The sequence below is a fragment of the Phoxinus phoxinus genome (assembly GCF_949152265.1).
Source record: "Phoxinus phoxinus genome assembly, chromosome: 19".
Lineage (NCBI taxonomy): Eukaryota > Metazoa > Chordata > Actinopteri > Cypriniformes > Leuciscidae > Phoxinus > Phoxinus phoxinus.
In genome coordinates, this window is record NC_136894.1 from 9,790,315 (window position 1) to 9,808,845 (window position 18,531).

At 39.7% G+C, this 18,531-nt stretch overlaps 1 protein-coding gene across 9 annotated transcripts in view; it reads left to right on the top strand.

Moving 5' to 3' along the window:
* The window catches only part of nhsl3 (NHS like 3), a 77,065-nt gene that overhangs the window by 48,248 nt on the left and 10,286 nt on the right, over positions 1 to 18,531 (top strand). The window contains exon 1 of one of the 9 annotated variants that reach the window (XM_079590484.1): positions 1,227 to 1,537. The exons of 7 other annotated variants lie outside the window; for them this stretch is intronic. In XM_079590484.1, coding sequence (XP_079446610.1) covers positions 1,426 to 1,537 — 112 coding nt within the window. In that variant the 5' untranslated portion in view covers positions 1,227 to 1,425. Of the gene's footprint in view, positions 1 to 1,226; positions 1,538 to 18,531 lie in introns of those variants that run through there. One more of the 9 variants, XM_079590485.1, reaches the window with a different exon arrangement.

An 18,531-nucleotide genomic window follows, 5' to 3' on the forward strand; every position in this document is an offset into this window, starting at 1 on the left:
ACATATCACGTAAAACCGCGCAAATTATACTTTGTTCTCAAATTGTAATGTTAACAACATCAGCATTGCGTGACTACATTTAATGCCCTTCCGATATTTATCCTTGTTTTCGCAAGGGCCCGGCCGGTTGCAGTCTTTTTTTTTCTGTAGCCACTCCGAAGTCCGAACGAAGTTGTTTGCATTTTACAACGGATGAATCTCGCCACTGGTGATTGTCGTTTGAACCTTTCTGGATCCGCCATCAAATTAAAAAGTTTAATTATATCAAGTGCTGTGAGAAAAGGCTATACATCTCCACCTCCAACATCATCACACGCAATATAGCCTGCTAGCCGCGATACCTTCTTTATGTGTACAGAATATGTGACGTAATGACGTAAAGACATGCTCGAATTTCCCGCGGAAATCCACCAGTACCACTGGAATTAAAAACATTATTACAAACTTACCGTTTTGAATCGAGCTAAGGCAAGCAGATAGTTTTGAACACTGGCTGGTTATGTACTTGCTCAACAATTTATTTTGGATAATTTTAAACCCAAAAAAGTTATGGACTGCAGCTTTAAATTAAATTAAATCAATATATAATAATATTATTATTATAATAAGTTAAAGGCAGTATAATAAATACTACCAAAGACCGAATAGGCCTAAAGGTAAAGTGTAATAATATTTAAACAGCTAAATCTCCCCACTATATACAGAAGACAAACAAAATACAAAAAATATGCTAAATACAAAAGTATCCCATTTCAAATCATTTATTTTGGCTACTGAGAGCATGGTGGAAATGTGTTACTTTGTCATTAAAATAACGGCACAATACCAACAATCTAAATTACCGTAAAAATAAGCGTTTTCTTGGAATATAGGAAAATAAGGAAACATTTCTTGGATGGAGTCAGTTGGATTTAGTAGATGAGGGCAAAGGGAATAAAATCAGGAATCTGTGCAAAAAGAGGCATGAACTGCCTAAGGTGAGATCTATAAAACCGACATGAGGAAAGAGCGAGAGACAATAGAGGATGTGAATCCTGATACTTAAACTGCATCCGTTACAAATGTGTGAGTCCTTTAATGTGTGTTTGGGTGTGTATACAAGCATGAGTGGCTGAAGCAAGCACATATCCCTCCTTTCTCACATTCCAAGTGGCTGGGGTGAGCTGTGACTGATCATCGCTGAAAGCGGTGTGGTCTGAAAAACAGAGCCGAGGAGGGAGGGTCTCGTACACACACGCTCTGCACACACACACACACACGGGATCACGAGCACAGCAGAGAGTGGGACATATCTGTCCCTGATGCGGCAGCTGGAGCGCTAAGCGGGAAGAGGAATATACAGGCATTGGGAGAGAGCAAGGAAGCATATGTGGAACTCTGGGGGGTTTGGGGACTCTGGAGCTGGTGGGGTCTGAGATCAATGCCATGGGGAACTCCAACAGCAAGAAGAAAACACAGGCCAACCTTACCAGCAGTCACCACACTAGCAGAGTCAAGTCAATCTGGCACTTTAGACATGTGGATAAATACAAAACAGGTAGGAAAAGCTGTATACTGCAATTGATAAAGTGTTTTGCCCAGCTGCGATACTGACACTAAGTTGTCTGGTAGTGCTTTATTTATTTAGATTTGATGAGTACGCTTATTTAATACCAAATTTGTCTGTACATTTATTTCAGTATATGTGTATATACTGCATATACTAAACTACACATTTAAGTTTGGGGGATCAAAGTAAAAATTTAATAATCTGTCCCTGAAAAACTGATATTGATCGATTACTAATGTGCATACTACTGTGATGGCGCCATAAAGGTATCAGATGGTAATAGCATGGTACTTTGATATAGTACGGAATGATTGCTATATACATGTAGTATGTACTTCAAAGTATACTTCAAAATATTCCCTTCATAGCATGTTTAGCAACCCATGGAAGAATCATCATACCATGTAAAAAATAAAATAAAATAAAAACTAGTAGTAGGCCTACCTGCATATTATTGGGTATCTATCAATCTCTTAAAAATATAATGAATAATAATATTATAAATAGCATTATTAAAAAAAAACTAAATAAATGAAAATTCAATTATTAATTTCTAGTGTCTACACATTTCCAAACAAACCATGGTAGTACCACTCTACTTTTTGGTAGCTTTCTGTTACGGCTACACTCTATTATAAGGTGACGTGCAATTACACAAGTAAGTACTGAGAAATATTAATTAACAACATGTACGTTAGGGTTAGTGTTTGGGTTTGGATTAGGGTTAGTTACTTGTAATTATGCATTTTTTGCTGTTATTACTATAGTAAGTACATCATGTAACATGCAAAACATCACCTTCAAATAAAAAGTCACCTCTGTTAGTGTGTGAATCCTGAGAAATGTTGTGCTTTTGTCAGAATGGGTGGAGATCCAGGTGTCTCTTCCTGTGTTCCAGTTTGTTGGTTCAATTGCTGGGAAGGTTTGGGAGTGTTCCTGAAATGGAAAATGCTGTAAACCTGTCATACGTCCATCATTGCTTGTTTTCCTCATTCCTTGCAATCACGGCTCTATTATTAAGCGTTCAGACTTTCTGTTGTGTGCAACCTGTCATTTTCCAGTGCGTACTAATGTGCATCAGCTCGGTTCTGTGACTTTTGTCACAGAACCAAAAGACAGACTTTTGAGGCAGTCAGTTCTCTGTCATTTAAAATTACAGGGCAATGCCACAGTGCTGAGACACAGAACAGAAAATGAAATCAAAAGTGCACATTAAAAAGAGCTGCTGTGTACAGATATGAACAAATCTCCTGTCTAAAACATACCTTTCATCCTTGTCGCGGTTGTGCCTTAATAAAAAAATGAGATTCCTGTCCTCAAGTGGAACATTTCACCAACCTTGCTTGCTTTGTAAGCACTTCACTTTTCATGTGACGCAAAGACTCCTACATCAAAATATCTGAGTAGAGAAAATGGAATGAGGAAATTAGCCTATTAGCAATAATGTAATTTGTGTGTGCAGGAAGCATGTCCAAATACTAAAATGCCCCCCCCTTTCTCAGCTTGTTATGAAAAAATACTGCAATGGACCTTCTTTACATACTGTGATTATGTGTTTCCACAGTTATCAATATCAACATCACAGATCTATGGAAAGCTGATGGAAAGGCATCTTTCTCTCATGTGACTGCTCTAATCAATCTCCTATCTCTATACATCTATATTTGCGTTCTTTTGGAAAGTTGTGGAACCACTATCATGGATTTTTCTTTTTCTTTGGCTATTGGAAGAAATGGGAATGAAAAAATTGTATTTGCTGTTGTCTCGCGTTTACCACTATAGAAGTTTATCCAACTTCTGCTTCACAAGGGTCCATACTTCAAAGATTTTCATAACCATTTTGTTTGCCATAACCATTTTTGCCACTAAAAACACTGAAGATAGGCTTTTTTTATCTCAAAGATGACAAAGAAAATAAAGAAGATGATGCCCATCATGGTGATAAATTAAATTATTTTAATGAAAACATATACAAAACAAAAATATAGAAAGAATATCATCAATATTGTTGAGGATTGTACTGTATGAAGACTGAATGAACACCAGTAAACCGAAGTGTTTGCTAGCAGGTTAATTAAATCACCCAAATACACCATGTAAACCTAAATTATGAGATTAATCGGATATATGCACAACATAAACGTATTACAACTGAAACTGCACAAAATGACAAAATGTTTCTAGTCAGAAGGTGTAAGTCCCGTTGGAACAATGCCTTAAACATGGACAATAGGTAACGCATCACAACATTGTATTTGTAACGTACGGAAGGAGGCGGTCGGATCCATGTGCAGCACTTTATTTAAATTTACACACAAGAAGACAAACTCAAGCAGACAGTTCAACAAAGGGCAATCCGGTAACTCGTGGTCAAAACAGGCTTAGGTCGAGGCAGGCAGCACAGGTTCATAAACGGTCCAGATAACAGGCAAGGGTCAAGAGTCCAGGGAAACACGGAATACTAAAACAGGGAATAATGCTCGGAGATGTACGCTTATAGTGTAACAAGACTTCGCAAAGGACACAGGGAAAACTCAGGTTTAAATAAGGAACTCAATAACAGGTAATCAAACACAACTGAACCTAATTAAACAATAATGAGTCCATGGTGGAAAATAACAGGAAGAGAGTGCCCTCCAGTGGCTCATGCGGGCACTCCAGCCGCTGATTGTCACATAACCCCCCCTCTAAGGAGCGGCTTCCAGACGCTCTTAAGAGCTCCGGGGGGAGGTCAACGGGGGATGGGATGGAGGGCCAGGCCCGTGCAGGGGAACGGGACCAGGACACAGCCAAGGCGGGCCTGGACCATGGAGCGTGGGTGACCAGGGCGGAGAACATTCAGAAGGGAGCCAGGGTGGAGCACACTTGACAGGGGACCAGGGCAGAGCACACTTAACAGGGGACCAGGGCAGAGCACACTTAACAGGGGACCAGGGCAGAGCACACTTAACAGGGGACCAGGGCAGAGCACACTTAACAGGGGACCAGGGCGTGGGGAGCACAGGGCTGGACAGGACCAGTGACATGAACTCAGGCGAAGGTGGACGTGCAAAGGTCCATGTAGGCGTCGCCTCCATGGCCCTCACAGGGTACCTACGGCCCCCCCCCAAAAAATACTTGGGGAAATCTACGGCTAAAGCCTCCAGGCTGGAAACCACCACAGGAAGAGGCGCAGGTAACACGAGGCGAAGAGGCGGAGCCGGCAAGGCGAGGCGCAGAGGCGGGGCCGGCAGGGCGAGGCGCAGAGGCGGGGCCGGCAGGGCGAGGCGCAGAGGCGGGGCCGGCAGGGCGAGGCGCAGAGGCGGGGCCGGCAGGGCGAGGCGCAGAGGCGGGGCCGGCAGGGCGAGGCGCAGAGGCGGGGCCGGCAGGGCGAGGCGCAGAGGCGGGGCCGGCAGGGCGAGGAGTCTGGGAACGCCCTCCGGAGCCTGGCGAGCCCAACGAGTCCTCCTTCTCCTTCTGCGACGGCGCTTCACTGGGCTTGATTCATTACAGGATGCAGTAGACTCAGTAGACTCACAGGATTCAGTAGACTCAGTAGACTCACAGGATTCAGTAGACTCAGTAGACTCACAGGATTCAGTAGACTCAGTAGACTCACAGGATTCAGTAGACTCAGTAGACTCACAGGATTCAGTAGACTCAGTAGACTCACAGGATTCAGTAGACTCAGTAGACTCACAGGATTCAGTAGACTCAGTAGACTCACAGGATTCAGTAGACTCAGTAGACTCACAGGATTCAGTAGACTCAGTAGACTCAGTAGACTCAGTAGACTCAGTAGACTCAGTAGACTCAGTTGACTCAGTAGACTCAGTTGACTCAGTAGACTCTTTCGAGTCGGCTGGCACGCGCTCAAACTCCGGTTTGACTGGCGAAACCTCCGCTGTCTCTGGATTAGCAGACTCAACAGGACCAGTGTGGAATCCGGGCTCGCGGGATCCAACACGATGAGTGGGTTTGGCAGAAACGGTATATTTGAAAGCCCCTCTGACGGTTATCAAGGAAGGATCAAACAGTTTAGCGATACGAGTCTTCAGTGGCGAGCGGAATGAGAGAGAGAAATCCGCCGCATACGAACCTCCCCGGCGCAGGGACAAGAGCAGTTCCTCGGGATCCTCCTCTCCTGCGGGGAGTTCAAAAGCCTCTCTGAATCGGGCGACAAAAACGGCATAAGAGGGGAACGAAATTCGACCTGGTTCCCAGTGCGCGCCTGCCCACTCCAGAGCCTTTCCAGTGAGCAGTGAGCAGATGAAGGAAACACGGTCGTAATCCGAGGTGTAAACCTGAGGCTGATGATTAAAATACAAGCTGCACTGCTGAAGAAATCCTTCACACGCCCCAGGTGAGCCATTAAACTTTTCAGGAAGGGACATACAGGGATAGCTAGATGCAGTACTCACACTGGGTTGCAAAGGAACAGGTGCAGCGGGAGCTTGGGTTTGATTAGCGGCTGTGCTTGAGCTCTGCGGAGACAAGGATTGCGTTGAGCTTGCTAGTTCCTCGAGGAGAGATGTTAGTCTCGTCAGCTGTAACCGATGAGAGGCTAGCATGGAAGCTTGGGTCTTGATCACGGTGGATAGATGCTGAAAGTCTGCTGGATCCTCGTTTGGCGAAGTCTTCTGTAACGTACGGAAGGAGGCGGTCGGATCCATGTGCAGCACTTTATTTAAATTTACACACAAGAAGACAAACTCAAGCAGACAGTTCAACAAAGGGCAATCCGGTAACTCGTGGTCAAAACAGGCTTAGGTCGAGGCAGGCAGCACAGGTTCATAAACGGTCCAGATAACAGGCAAGGGTCAAGAGTCCAGGGAAACACGGAATACTAAAACAGGGAATAATGCTCGGAGATGTACGCTTATAGTGTAACAAGACTTCGCAAAGGACACAGGGAAAACTCAGGTTTAAATAAGGAACTCAATAACAGGTAATCAAACACAACTGAACCTAATTAAACAATAATGAGTCCATGGTGGAAAATAACAGGAAGAGAGTGCCCTCCAGTGGCTCATGCGGGCACTCCAGCCGCTGATTGTCACAGTATTAGTACTCAATGTAATGAAGTGAAGTGACATGAAAGCCAAGTATGGCAACCCATACTCGGAATTTAACCCATCCAAGTTAGTGCACACACATTAGCAGTGAGTAATGAACACACACACACACACCTAGAGAAGTGGGCAGCCATTCCCTGTGGCGCCTGGGGAGTGATTCAGGGTTAGGTGTCTTGCTCAAGGGAAATTCAGTTGTTTCCTGCCGATATTGAGCATCGAACCCGCAACCTTCGGGTAACCAGTCTGACTCTCTAACCATTAGGCCACAACTTCCCCTTATGTTACTTAGAATGAGTAAAACTGATGAACATTAATGAATGTGATGACAAAATGTTATATATGACTTTATTTAAATCACATGTAAAAATGCATGTTGGAATGCCATGCCGTATTGAGCATGGCACACAGACACTCTTCCTTGGATTGTCTTCATGCATAGCTTTACTCATTCATCGAACCGTTTATTCAGAAGAGCTGAATCTGAATGCATTCCAGCATACCAGTCTCTCTCCTCATGCATGACTGGGCAGAATACACAACAGAGGGGTTTGCGGCGTTCCGTACGTGTGTTCAACGATCTGTATCAGTTTAAATATTTAGAGAAAAATAAGTGTTCGGGTAGCTGAGCTCCACCTTGTGCGCAACAAACTGTTCAACAGTTGAGTACAAGAAGACTCGTAAGGTCCTTGAGCCATTAGTGATGGTAGAGATTGATAGATGGATTTTGGATTATGGAGAATGAGTCCTCCTCATCCCATCAGTGCCTGAGCTGCAGGAATCAAGTCATGCGCTACATGGGGAAGCAGGTCGCATGGTGAGAAATCCAATATGTTAGATCTCTCTCCATGGTCACGTGAATGATGATTAACACTGGACATAACTCTGACAGATCGGTTAACCCAGTGAGCCAGGCTGCAGTTCAAGTGGGAATGGGGGAGGGTCCAAAAGAGGAAGCAGGAATTGAAAAGAAGGGCTGAGCTGTAGACATTTCTTGTGGCAATACACCTGTCAGTGCTGCTGTGCAACATAGAACATTAGAGAAGAAATCACTTGTTCAAAAAATTGCAAACATTTGTATTTGGACAAATACTTTGTATCTATTCTGTTGGTTCAGTTGATACTCATATTACATCTATCAATGTATCATATTAAAGCCCAGCTAACAGGGAATGTTTTCAGAACTTTCTTTAAAGGTTCTCTTAAAGATACAAACGAAATATTATTAAGCAGACAGTCTACTAATACTCTGATGACTGGTAAGTGACATGCAGTCAACTCTCGGAGTGCTTGGTATGGTAATGGATATGACAATGTTGATATGTTTGGTCTTGGTGGAATAGATCTACTATTCTGTTATTGCTGCTGCTTTTGTAGAGCAAATATGGGACTTGCTACTGCTAATACACACAAAATGTTGCTGCTGTACAATATAGCATACGTGAATTACCCGTAGCAGATCTATGCAGGTGGAGCTGGGGAAGGTGGAGGGTTTCTGAAAGCTTGCTGCAACTGCTATATGATGACCAAGTATTTGAAGGTAGAGCAGCGAGCTCATTGGCTACTGATACAACAGGAACCAATCAACTGTGCCCTATAGAGAATGATGTGATTACAAGTGGATTGAGTTAGAGATCAGCCTGCGCCATCTAGAGTTTCATGACAGAACTTTGTATTTAGTAGAATGTCTAAAGTGGACAATCGAAATAAAGTGTTACCAAACAAAGATTACGATGATCTACAAGAAAATCTACACGCAAAAGTGTTTTACCCCCTAAAAATGTCATGTTTAATTCAATGTGTTCTTTGTAATTATTAGTGAAATTTACTTGCAATTTCTGATTGAAAATAGAGAAAATCCTACACTATTTTTTTTTTATTTGCATAATGAGAACATTACTTAAATGTTCTTTTAACGTTTCCTAATCTAACATTCACACAACCAAGGGCAAACAATCCTTAAATCATTAGTATTATTATTATTACTATTATTTTAGATGGACATTTTGTGTTTCAGAACTTTTTGGAAGCAATATTTTTACAATACAAAATTGTTAGCTGGGGAAAAAAATATATGAACAATAAAATTACTCGTAATATTCTCGTAAATATACTCGTAAAAATGTAATCACTGATAATGAACAGTAAGCCACTCATAGGTTGAAATATACACTGAAATGACACATCCCCTTTAATTTGCATCACTTAAAGGAGAAATCCAGCGCAAAATGAACCTTTGGTCTAATTACACATTGTTACCTAGTCAACCGTTATCTGAGATTTGTTTTCATGATTATCGAATGTAAATAGTTATATCTCTAAAAACAGTTTAGCCTATAACGCTAGTATAACGCTAGTATATGGGGCGTAGAGTAATGACAAATAAAAATCGCTTGTTAATACCACTAACAAGGCTCAAAATAGCCCCACACTAACACGGCAGCGTAATGAGGGTCCCTACCTTCAAACCGAAGCATTGAGAACTTTGACAGTGTCCAGACAGTTTAATAAGAAGATATTTTATACATACAGTCAACTTCACGTATACAAGCAGAAGCCATCTTAGAAAAACAGACTCGATCAGTCGATCAACGAAACGCCGATCTAAATGCGCTGGACCATATGAGATTCTACACAGTTCAGCGCACTTGGATCGGCGTTTCGTTGATCGACTGATCGAGTCTGTTTTTCTAAGATGGCTTCTGCTTGTATACGTGAAGTTGACTGTATGTATAAAATATCTTCTTATTAAACTGTCTGGACACTGTCAAAGTTCTCAATGCTTCGGTTTGAAGGTAGGGACCCTCATTACGCTGCCGTGTTAGTGTGGGGCTATTTTGAGCCTTGTTAGTGGTATTAACAAGCGATTTTTATTTGTCATTACTCTACGCCCCATATACTAGCGTTATACTAGCGTTATAGGCTAAACTGTTTTTAGAGATAAAACTATTTACATTCGATAATCATGAAAACAAATCTCAGATAACGGTTGACTAGGTAACAATGTGTAATTAGACCAAAGGTTCATTTTGCGCTGGAGTTCTCCTTTAACTGGTCATGCACATTCCGACACCAAAGGAAAAAAGGAGAAGAGGGTGAGAAACTTTGTTTTTGAGACTTTGTGTCCTTGTTCACTGATCAAATGTCTCACTGTCCCTATCACATCAGAAAACTCAACATTCTGAACAAGAAGAACCACATGCTGGCCTTCAGTAACCTCTAAAGAGGGAAGAAAGCATCTCAGTCCCTAACAGAATTACAGTTGAAGAAGAAAGGAGAATGGGTGTGCTTTTGTTTTGAGTAAAATCCTCTCTGGCAGTGATGTCAGCCTGTTGTTTAGTAGAAACTCTGTGTGTGTGGTCCAAACTAAACATTCATCAGGACCCAGTGTGGGATTTTCCACATACAACCTCCTTTTTAATCTCATTTTAGCAGTCAAAACAAGTTCGAAAAGAGTTTGCGTCATACTCCTTTAATAACTTGCGATGCTTACACAATATGCAGGACGAGTCATAAGATGTGTGACTATGCGTGTGTGTGTGTGGTGTGTGTGTGTGTGTGTGTGTGTGTGTGTGTGTGTGTGTGTGTGTGTGTGGCTATCTTTTTTTTGTTGCTGCAAACTAATTTGCAAGCATGCTGCCTTGAATTTATAGCAGCAAATGGACACTAACAGCTTAAATCGAAGCTAAAAATACATAAACACACAAACATATCCATAACTTGCACTGTAAAAACTACTGTAAACTTATATCAAAGGTAAAGTCAATAATGATATAACAGCTTTCATTTCTAATGTGAATGTGAATGCCTGCATGGGAGTCAGAGATTATAAAGTGTATGTAAACATACTGTAGAAATACTCCCTGTCATGAGCAGTGCCAAATGCACTGTAGGATGGCATCAAAGCATGGTGGGTAATGGGGCATAAAATTGATTATCCCTCTGAGTGAGTTATTAAGATCCAAAGTTGATGGTTCTCATGATATATCAGCTCACAATAAGACTGCTTTTCCTTAGCAGACGAGACAATTCTCACAGGCCTTTGTAATACAAAAAACAATACAAATCACATCAAGTGTTGTTTGATTTTCCACATGCAGAATCTTTCAGTTCCATTTGAACTAGATAAGACACTAAATATAACAAAATAATGAAGATTGCTAAAGTGTTCAAACTTAACTACACAGTAACAAAGCCGCCCATTCATTCAGAGATCTTAAATTACTTCTTCCCCCTAATAAGTCACATTAAATAATCATAGACTAAAACAAAAATCATTATTAACCATCTTAGCTCTTATATTTTTGATGGATCATAAGTAAGAATAGAGTAATGGTTGCTAAAAATTCAACTTTGACTACAGGAATAAATCTTTTTTTTTTTTTTTTTACATATATTAAAATACAATAAACTGTGACGCTCTAAAAATGTGAGGCTCGTGTTAAAAGGTCAACTTTTAAAAATGTGCCTCAAGAGTCAAGACCTTGCATTTTCTTTTCAATTCCACTGCCCTCCATCTCACATTTTTGCATCTGTGTGGATTCTTGAATCTTGAATTCTTGAAAAATCCCAGCAGGTAGGCTATATACTATTTGTGTTCAAATTTTCTTCCACCTGTTTAAGACAAAACATGGTGAGAAGCTGCACTCTAGAACTCGTTTCAGAGGTTGGGTGCAGTAATTAATAATTCCACTGCGACAGGCTGTGGTGGCCAAGATATTCCATTTTTCATTATCCCACGAGCAGAACTCCGACTAATCCCTTTGAATTCTGTGACTAGCGTAGGGAGCGTGCACATCCTTCCTCCTTTGAAGTTTCTGTTAAAAGTGCTTCAATCAAGCCCAGTGCCAAAGCGAGTTACTGAACAGCAGGATAATCTGTGTCGGTGGACAGAAATTCTTTCATACAGAGTATAAAAATTGGTAACATTTTGAATGTTTATTTTAATAAGACTCTTGAGCATACTCCAATTAATCCCCATACACCAGTGACCTCAGAATTGGATTTGTTCTCAGACTGGCCAGTGTTCCACATAGAGCAGAGAATTCCCTTTATTATTTGGAGCTGCAAATGAAAGACCCCGCCAAACGCTTTTTCAAGAATCCCTGCCAATGTCGACCTGTTTTCTGAACTAAAATGGTTGTTTCAAGACTTTTTGAAATGGGTTTTGACAGCGGTTTGTGTTTTTAGCTCACATTTAGCACGTAGCAGGCAGAAAAGAAAAGGGCCCAATATAAAGCCATTGTGTCAGAATGTAATGTGGGCTGGTGCGGCCATTTCTTCCATTACAGACAAATTGATTAAGCATATTAGCAGCAACGAGACAACACCAAACCCTTCTTGACAGACATTTTTTCGCTTTTCACCCAACAAATAAAAAAAAATATGGGAGCTGGGATAAAAGTATTTTTTTACACTGAAAAAGGGATTGTCTTTAAAAGGATTGCACTCAAAAATAAAGATTCTGTCATAATAAATTTACTCACCATGTTGTTCCAAACCTGTATGACTTAAGCATTACAAAAGTGAAATGCACAGTCAAATTAACATTGTAATGTAGATTGTGACCCCATCTTCATCAATCAACACTATTGTGAGTCCTTAAAATGGAACGGACCACAGCTTTTCACTTGATGCTAAGACTATATGTCATCAGTCTTGCTAGTGCTTTCATGCTAGTTCTGTTAATGAAGTAGGTCATTGTGCAGAAGTCTGCAGTTTTCTCTAGCCTAGCCAGCGCTTAGTTTGCTTACCTGTGAACGTCAATGTAAAGAGTTTGTCTCTGTAAAAAAAGAACACTCGCGTTTGCTATAATACCCTGCTTCATCTTAATAGACAAAAAAAAAGGGCAAACTTAAACTCTGTGCTATTTTCCTATTTCTGCCTTGGTGATTCCAATTGGATTGTTTTAAATATTCACACATTCTTAAGCAAATAGGAGGCGTATGACCAGGATTGAAAGTTGTCAGATGTAAATGTATGCAATTCTCAAGGCCACAGATATCAGATTGTATTGACTGGATTATATTTCAGTGATAGCGGCACAGTGGCTGCATGTGTCAGAGGAGAGCTTGTGTGTTACAGTGAGATTGCAGTAAAGTACTCATGATGCGTTTATCCTAATGCAGAAGGTAAGTTGAGTAAATCATTAAAGCAGTATGGGAGATTGCTGCATCATATAACATCAGAAGCCTCGCTTGTCCTTGATGTTCGTCTGATGGTTTGATGAAAATGAAGGTTCCAAACCTGTACCCCCGAGGAACACAAAAGTTGATATTTCGAAGAATGATAATGCTGCTAATTTCTCTTCAGTGAGATTATGTGACCAATTGTGACAAGCCAGCTTTAGATAAAGCAGCTCATAACTTTGCTAATAGTTTTCTTTTGTGTTTTAATGAACAAAGGAAGTCATGCAGGCTTGGTAAACAACATACCTGTAAGAAAATGATAACAGGATTTTTATTTTTGGGAGCAAAAACTAATTTGACTGTTTGTCCTTATGTAACACCATAGAGTCTGTTTTCAGAAAACGTCTGTGTCTGTTCTCTATCAGAATCACACCATGTCCATTAGCATAGACAGAACTGCTCTTTGTCATTATGAGCTTGTTAAAGTCACACACACACACACACACGTTGGGTTTTCATGTTTTATGAGGACTTTCCATAGACATAATGTTCTTTATACTGTACAAACTATATTCTATTCCCCCAACACTAACCCTACCCATCACAGAAAACTTTCTGCATTTTTACATTTTCAAAAAACATCACTTAGTTGGATTTATAGGCTGTTTTCCTCATGGGGACCAATAAATGTCCCAACAAGGACAAGGATTTGGGATATTGCCATCTTTGTGGGGACATTATGTCCCCATTACATTGAGTTTACCTGGGCCACACACATACACAATAAGGTGACTGTGTTTGATTTGTAACTTCTTTTCAAATAAAATGTTGCTAGATTTAAAAAAAAAATTAGTTCATGTAAAGTTGAGTCACCAGACTGACAATTCTCAGTACCCAGAAATCTGAACAAGATATGGTTATTTCAGGACACATGATACGACAGATTCCAGATACTCTATACTTATTTTCTAATTTCACTAATAAAGTCAATACGTCTGAATCATTACCTAGGCCCTTCTGATATAATTCAGTTTTCGTACTAAATTGTGATGATCTCCGCAGTACCTTCAGTCAACTAAAATGCTGATGTTCTTCTTCTGTTGTCTCAGTCAGTCGTTTACGTCAGCGGTAATCCAGGTGGCGTCTTTGCCTGCCATCCTGTCAAACAAATTAGACGGCTCAAGACACAACTCACATTTACAGCTTCTGATTCATGTGACAAAATCAAGTTGGTTAGCCGCTTAAAGGGATAGTTCAACATTTTTTGTTATTATTTACTCACCCTTAAGTTGTTCCAAACCTGTAAGAGTTTCTTTCCTCTGTTGAACACAAAATAATATATTTTGAAAAATGTTGGTAATCAAACAGTAGCCATTGACTTTCATAGCAGAAAAAAAAGGAAGTCAATGGCTACCGTCAACTGTCTGGTTACCAACAATCTTTAAAAATATCTTATTTTTTGTTCAACAGAAGAAACTCATATAGGTTTGGAACATGATAAATGATAACAATATTTTCATTTTTGGGTGAACTAGCCCTTTAACAGAAATGAGAAGGGGAAAAAATGGATTGACTGTGACAGTTGAGTACAAAACCACCCGTGCTATTGTTTGCAGTCATTTCAACATCTTAAAACCAGGGATATTGTCTTTGTGTGGCCATATTCAACAGGGTTCGTCTTGTTTTAGGAAACATGATGATATCTGACAAATGGAATGCTGATAACATTTTCACAGTGTATCTAGTGAGTGATGTGGCAATCATCACTCACTAAATACATAATACAATATTTCCATAATAAGTACTCTTTTTAAAAGTAAGCTAAAGTGTTTTCTTTTTCACCAGGGTACTCTTGACTTGGTTTACTTAAAAAAGCTCCACTCACACATTCTTCAGTTTGAAATATACTTTCGGCAAGATGTGACATGTCTGCCTATTTTTGTCAGTGGGGTCAAAGGTTAAATGATGGTTGTGAAACCTGGGGTAAGAACCTGTGCAGCTGCAGTATAACACAACTGTTCACAGAAAGGAAGCAATGAATGTATCATAAAAGCCCTACAGGCTTAGTAACAGTAAACTACATAATTGTGTCTTAGGAGTTAAAGAACCTAAAAGAACCAGACGTACAATGATTTGAAAGAAACACTGCTTTGAAACACTCGTAAATAGAGACATTCTCCAGGTTCACTTCGTTTTGAACTCGGTTTGATTCATGTAATTATTACATAATGGAAAGAATAAAGCATGTTTCATCCACAGTATCATGCACAGGTCGTGCATCCATGGCTTTCAGTTTCAGATAACATGAGCATGCATGGATAGCATGAGAATACAATTGCAAATATTTTACCATTGAGCACAGCAACTGTTTTCACATGACTGGCTTTAATAGTGAGTTGTGGTCAAAAACAGCAATGCAACTTATACATTCCAGGACATAATTAAAGCATCAAAACATTTAAATGCATTGAAAATCAGAGGGAACTCAGTCTATGTTAGAAAGTTTATGTGAATATGAGTAACTCTAGAGCTTAAGCTTTGAGGCTTGGACGGGACTCGTTGCTGTCCACAACAGCCTTCTGTGGTGTTAAAGAGTAAAAATACCACTGAACTCAAATCCCTCTCAGGATGTCTGTGTCCGGCATGTGTTTGATTTAACCACAGTGGAAGGATATTCGCTATAATATTTGCATGTTTTTGGGTTACTTTCTATGTCTCTTTCTTTGCTTTTCTTGGAAGTTTTAACCACAAAACCTTAGATTAAATTGCACAGCATTCCCAACTCCTAGATTTGGATATTGAAATTGCTTCATAAAAATCATGTTATGAGGATGTTTTCCGAACTTTTGAATTTATAAAACTACATTAGCCTATATGAATGATCCAGATTCAGCAGCACACTGATCTGTGCAGTATAACATTGTGCTGCATTTGTCGTGACAATGTAATTGACATTGTTTTGGTCAAAACGGATTGTTGCCAGGAGATGTTGTCACTAATGAATGATCAGATCTGATAAAGAGAGAGAAAGACTCTGCTCAGGGTCATGCTCTGCTAACAGATACTGAAAAGAGACAAATAGTCTTCCAAGTACAACTATGGGACAACTAGACTTAAAAAACTGGTTAAAAGTCAGAGAAGGTGAGATGGGTGAGAGAAAGGACTGTGTTTATGGGCTGTGTTTTGTGTTCATGGGTTGATCACAGATGAACAATGAAGATAGGCTACAATGGCTACAAATATATGGCACTAGCATAGAGATAGCATCAAAGCTAACATACATGGATAAAGGCCACAAAACTGTAACAGTAACTGTTTTATCTAATAAACTCTCAACAAATTATATAATGTATATACATCCTCTTAAGGCAATGTGAACAGTGGCCATGAGATCTAGAATTAATATAAATAACAGAGGCATGCCATGAACACATAAACACTGCTATTGATGAAAAAGGAACAATAGATGCTATTATTTTCATGGTCTAATGTCACCTCAACATTTAAGCACCACGGGGTCTTATATCACCACACACACACACGCACACACACACGCGCGCGCACACACACGCGCGCGCACACACACGCGCGCGCGCACACACACACGCGCGCGCACACACACACGCACACACACACACTCGCACACACACACAGAGAGAGAAAATTCACCGTTTCATATCTACAAGGTCCTATTAACATGTAAAAACTAAATCCATAAACGTGACTATGGCGACATTTCTGCTAAATATTCTCTTGCTGGTCTCAAAGTAAAATGTCCTATGATTGGCACTAAAAGTTTAGATTTATCCCAAACAGAACGGGAATCTGGCAATGTTTTATTATGTTGGCTGTTTTACGTATAACAGCAGTCCAGAAATGAAACGTTTGGTGAGTGGCACTAAAAGATTAAAACATACTATCGTGTTAGAAAATAACGTGTAGTTTTGGGTGGAGATTGTGAGCGAGTGTTTTGAAAATCATGGGATTTCGGAATATACAATGGCCCAAAACAAACACAAAGTGTCCAAGTACTTTTTACCTTCTTTGTATATATGCTGTGTATGTTTATATGAAACAAAAAGAGTCACGTCTTGCTTAAAAACTGTACTTGTGTTGTATTTCTTGAAAACTAAAGCTACTTGATTTGCTATTGTGTAATGCAGTGACATATTCATACATTGCAAGTGTTCCTTAAGTGTCCAATAATATTTTTGTGGCCATTGTAAATTTAGTAAAAGAAAATACACCTAGAGAATGTCTCATTTTCTTCCATCTATATGGAAGGCTGTGTCTAAAAGACGGCATTTTAAAACATAATCATACTTGCAGAATAAACCCTGCATGCTTCTCAACCCCTATTATTAGTAGTATTGATGAAGCTTTCAAGTAGGGGGGAGAGTATTACTTCGTACAGTGTTTCTTATGTACAGAAGATTTATAGATGCTTCAAGGGACTTGTAAACACTGATAGATACAGAACTCCATCAAAGCCAAGAAAATAAACATGTCTTTAGCTTCCTGGCATTAATGACTTGAGGTTGTGCACTGCAGGGCGCTCTAAAATTAACCAGATGATCAGGAGGGGAGGGGAGCAGAGCTGAGGAGAAATGCCTCATCATCTTCTGAGACTTTGAGAAGACGCCCTAACACACCAGTATCGTCTCCTCCAGTCGTTTGGTTCCTTGAAAACAACACAGAGGCAGTTTTATGAAAGCAACCCATTGTCAGAACGGGACATTTGGGTCTGATATCTGGGGCAGGATTCGGTTAGTCATGCTTAAACAACCAACTACACCAGGGGTTGCACAGAATTCAATAAACATAAATCAACAAATAAGGCACTTGTTGGCAAAAGTCAAGCAGATACAAATCAAGCTAATTATGTGGGTGTATAATAGTGAAAATAAATGCTAATTTCTAGGAATTTGTACACATTTTATGGAAGATTACACATAGCTAGCATGCATTTGTTTGAATGTTTGGTTGAAGCCATACCTATGAGCAAACACAAAGCAAAAGCAAAGGAAAAATCTTGAAAATAGAAGCTAAAACTGCTGCAAGGTACATTAACTTTCTATTGGTCTTTATCCCAGATTAAGTGAAATGTTAAAGAGTACGCCCTCCGTTGAAAGCCCCAGGCCAAGCAAAACAATCCCACGTTTATAAGTCTCACTGGGTGGTGGATATAAATATTTAAAGATAATTGTAGCATTTTGTGGTTTCCTCATACTCGCACCTTACGGATATATATATATATATAAATGTGTGTATATATATATATATATATATATATATATATATATATATATATATATATACTTGTATACCTATATACACAAAAATATTTGGTTTAAATGAGGACAGTGATCTGAGAGTGTTGAGAAAAGTTTAGGATTGTGAGAATGTTGTGACTTGCTTTATGGGCAACTCAGAACAACAGCTTCTCATCTAAAAATATTCCTCTATCCGTCTGCAGTCGGGAGAACAACTTAAATGTGTATTATGAGTTGCAACAAACAGCCGTGTTGTGACATATATATAGTTTTGGCTCTCATATCTGTCAGATTTACTTTTTGTGCATTATCTTGGCATGTTTAGGAAACTTAAGGAGAGATGTTCCTTAAGCAGAATCATTGCAAACAATAATGTTACATTATTAAAATAAAGAATAATAAAAATAAAACGGAAATATTAAACAATACAAAATAGAAATATTCAATGACTTTTTTAACTTAAAAAATGATTGGCAGTTTTGTCCTGGCAACAAAACAAAAATAAATTTAAGATGAAGTACTAAAATGAA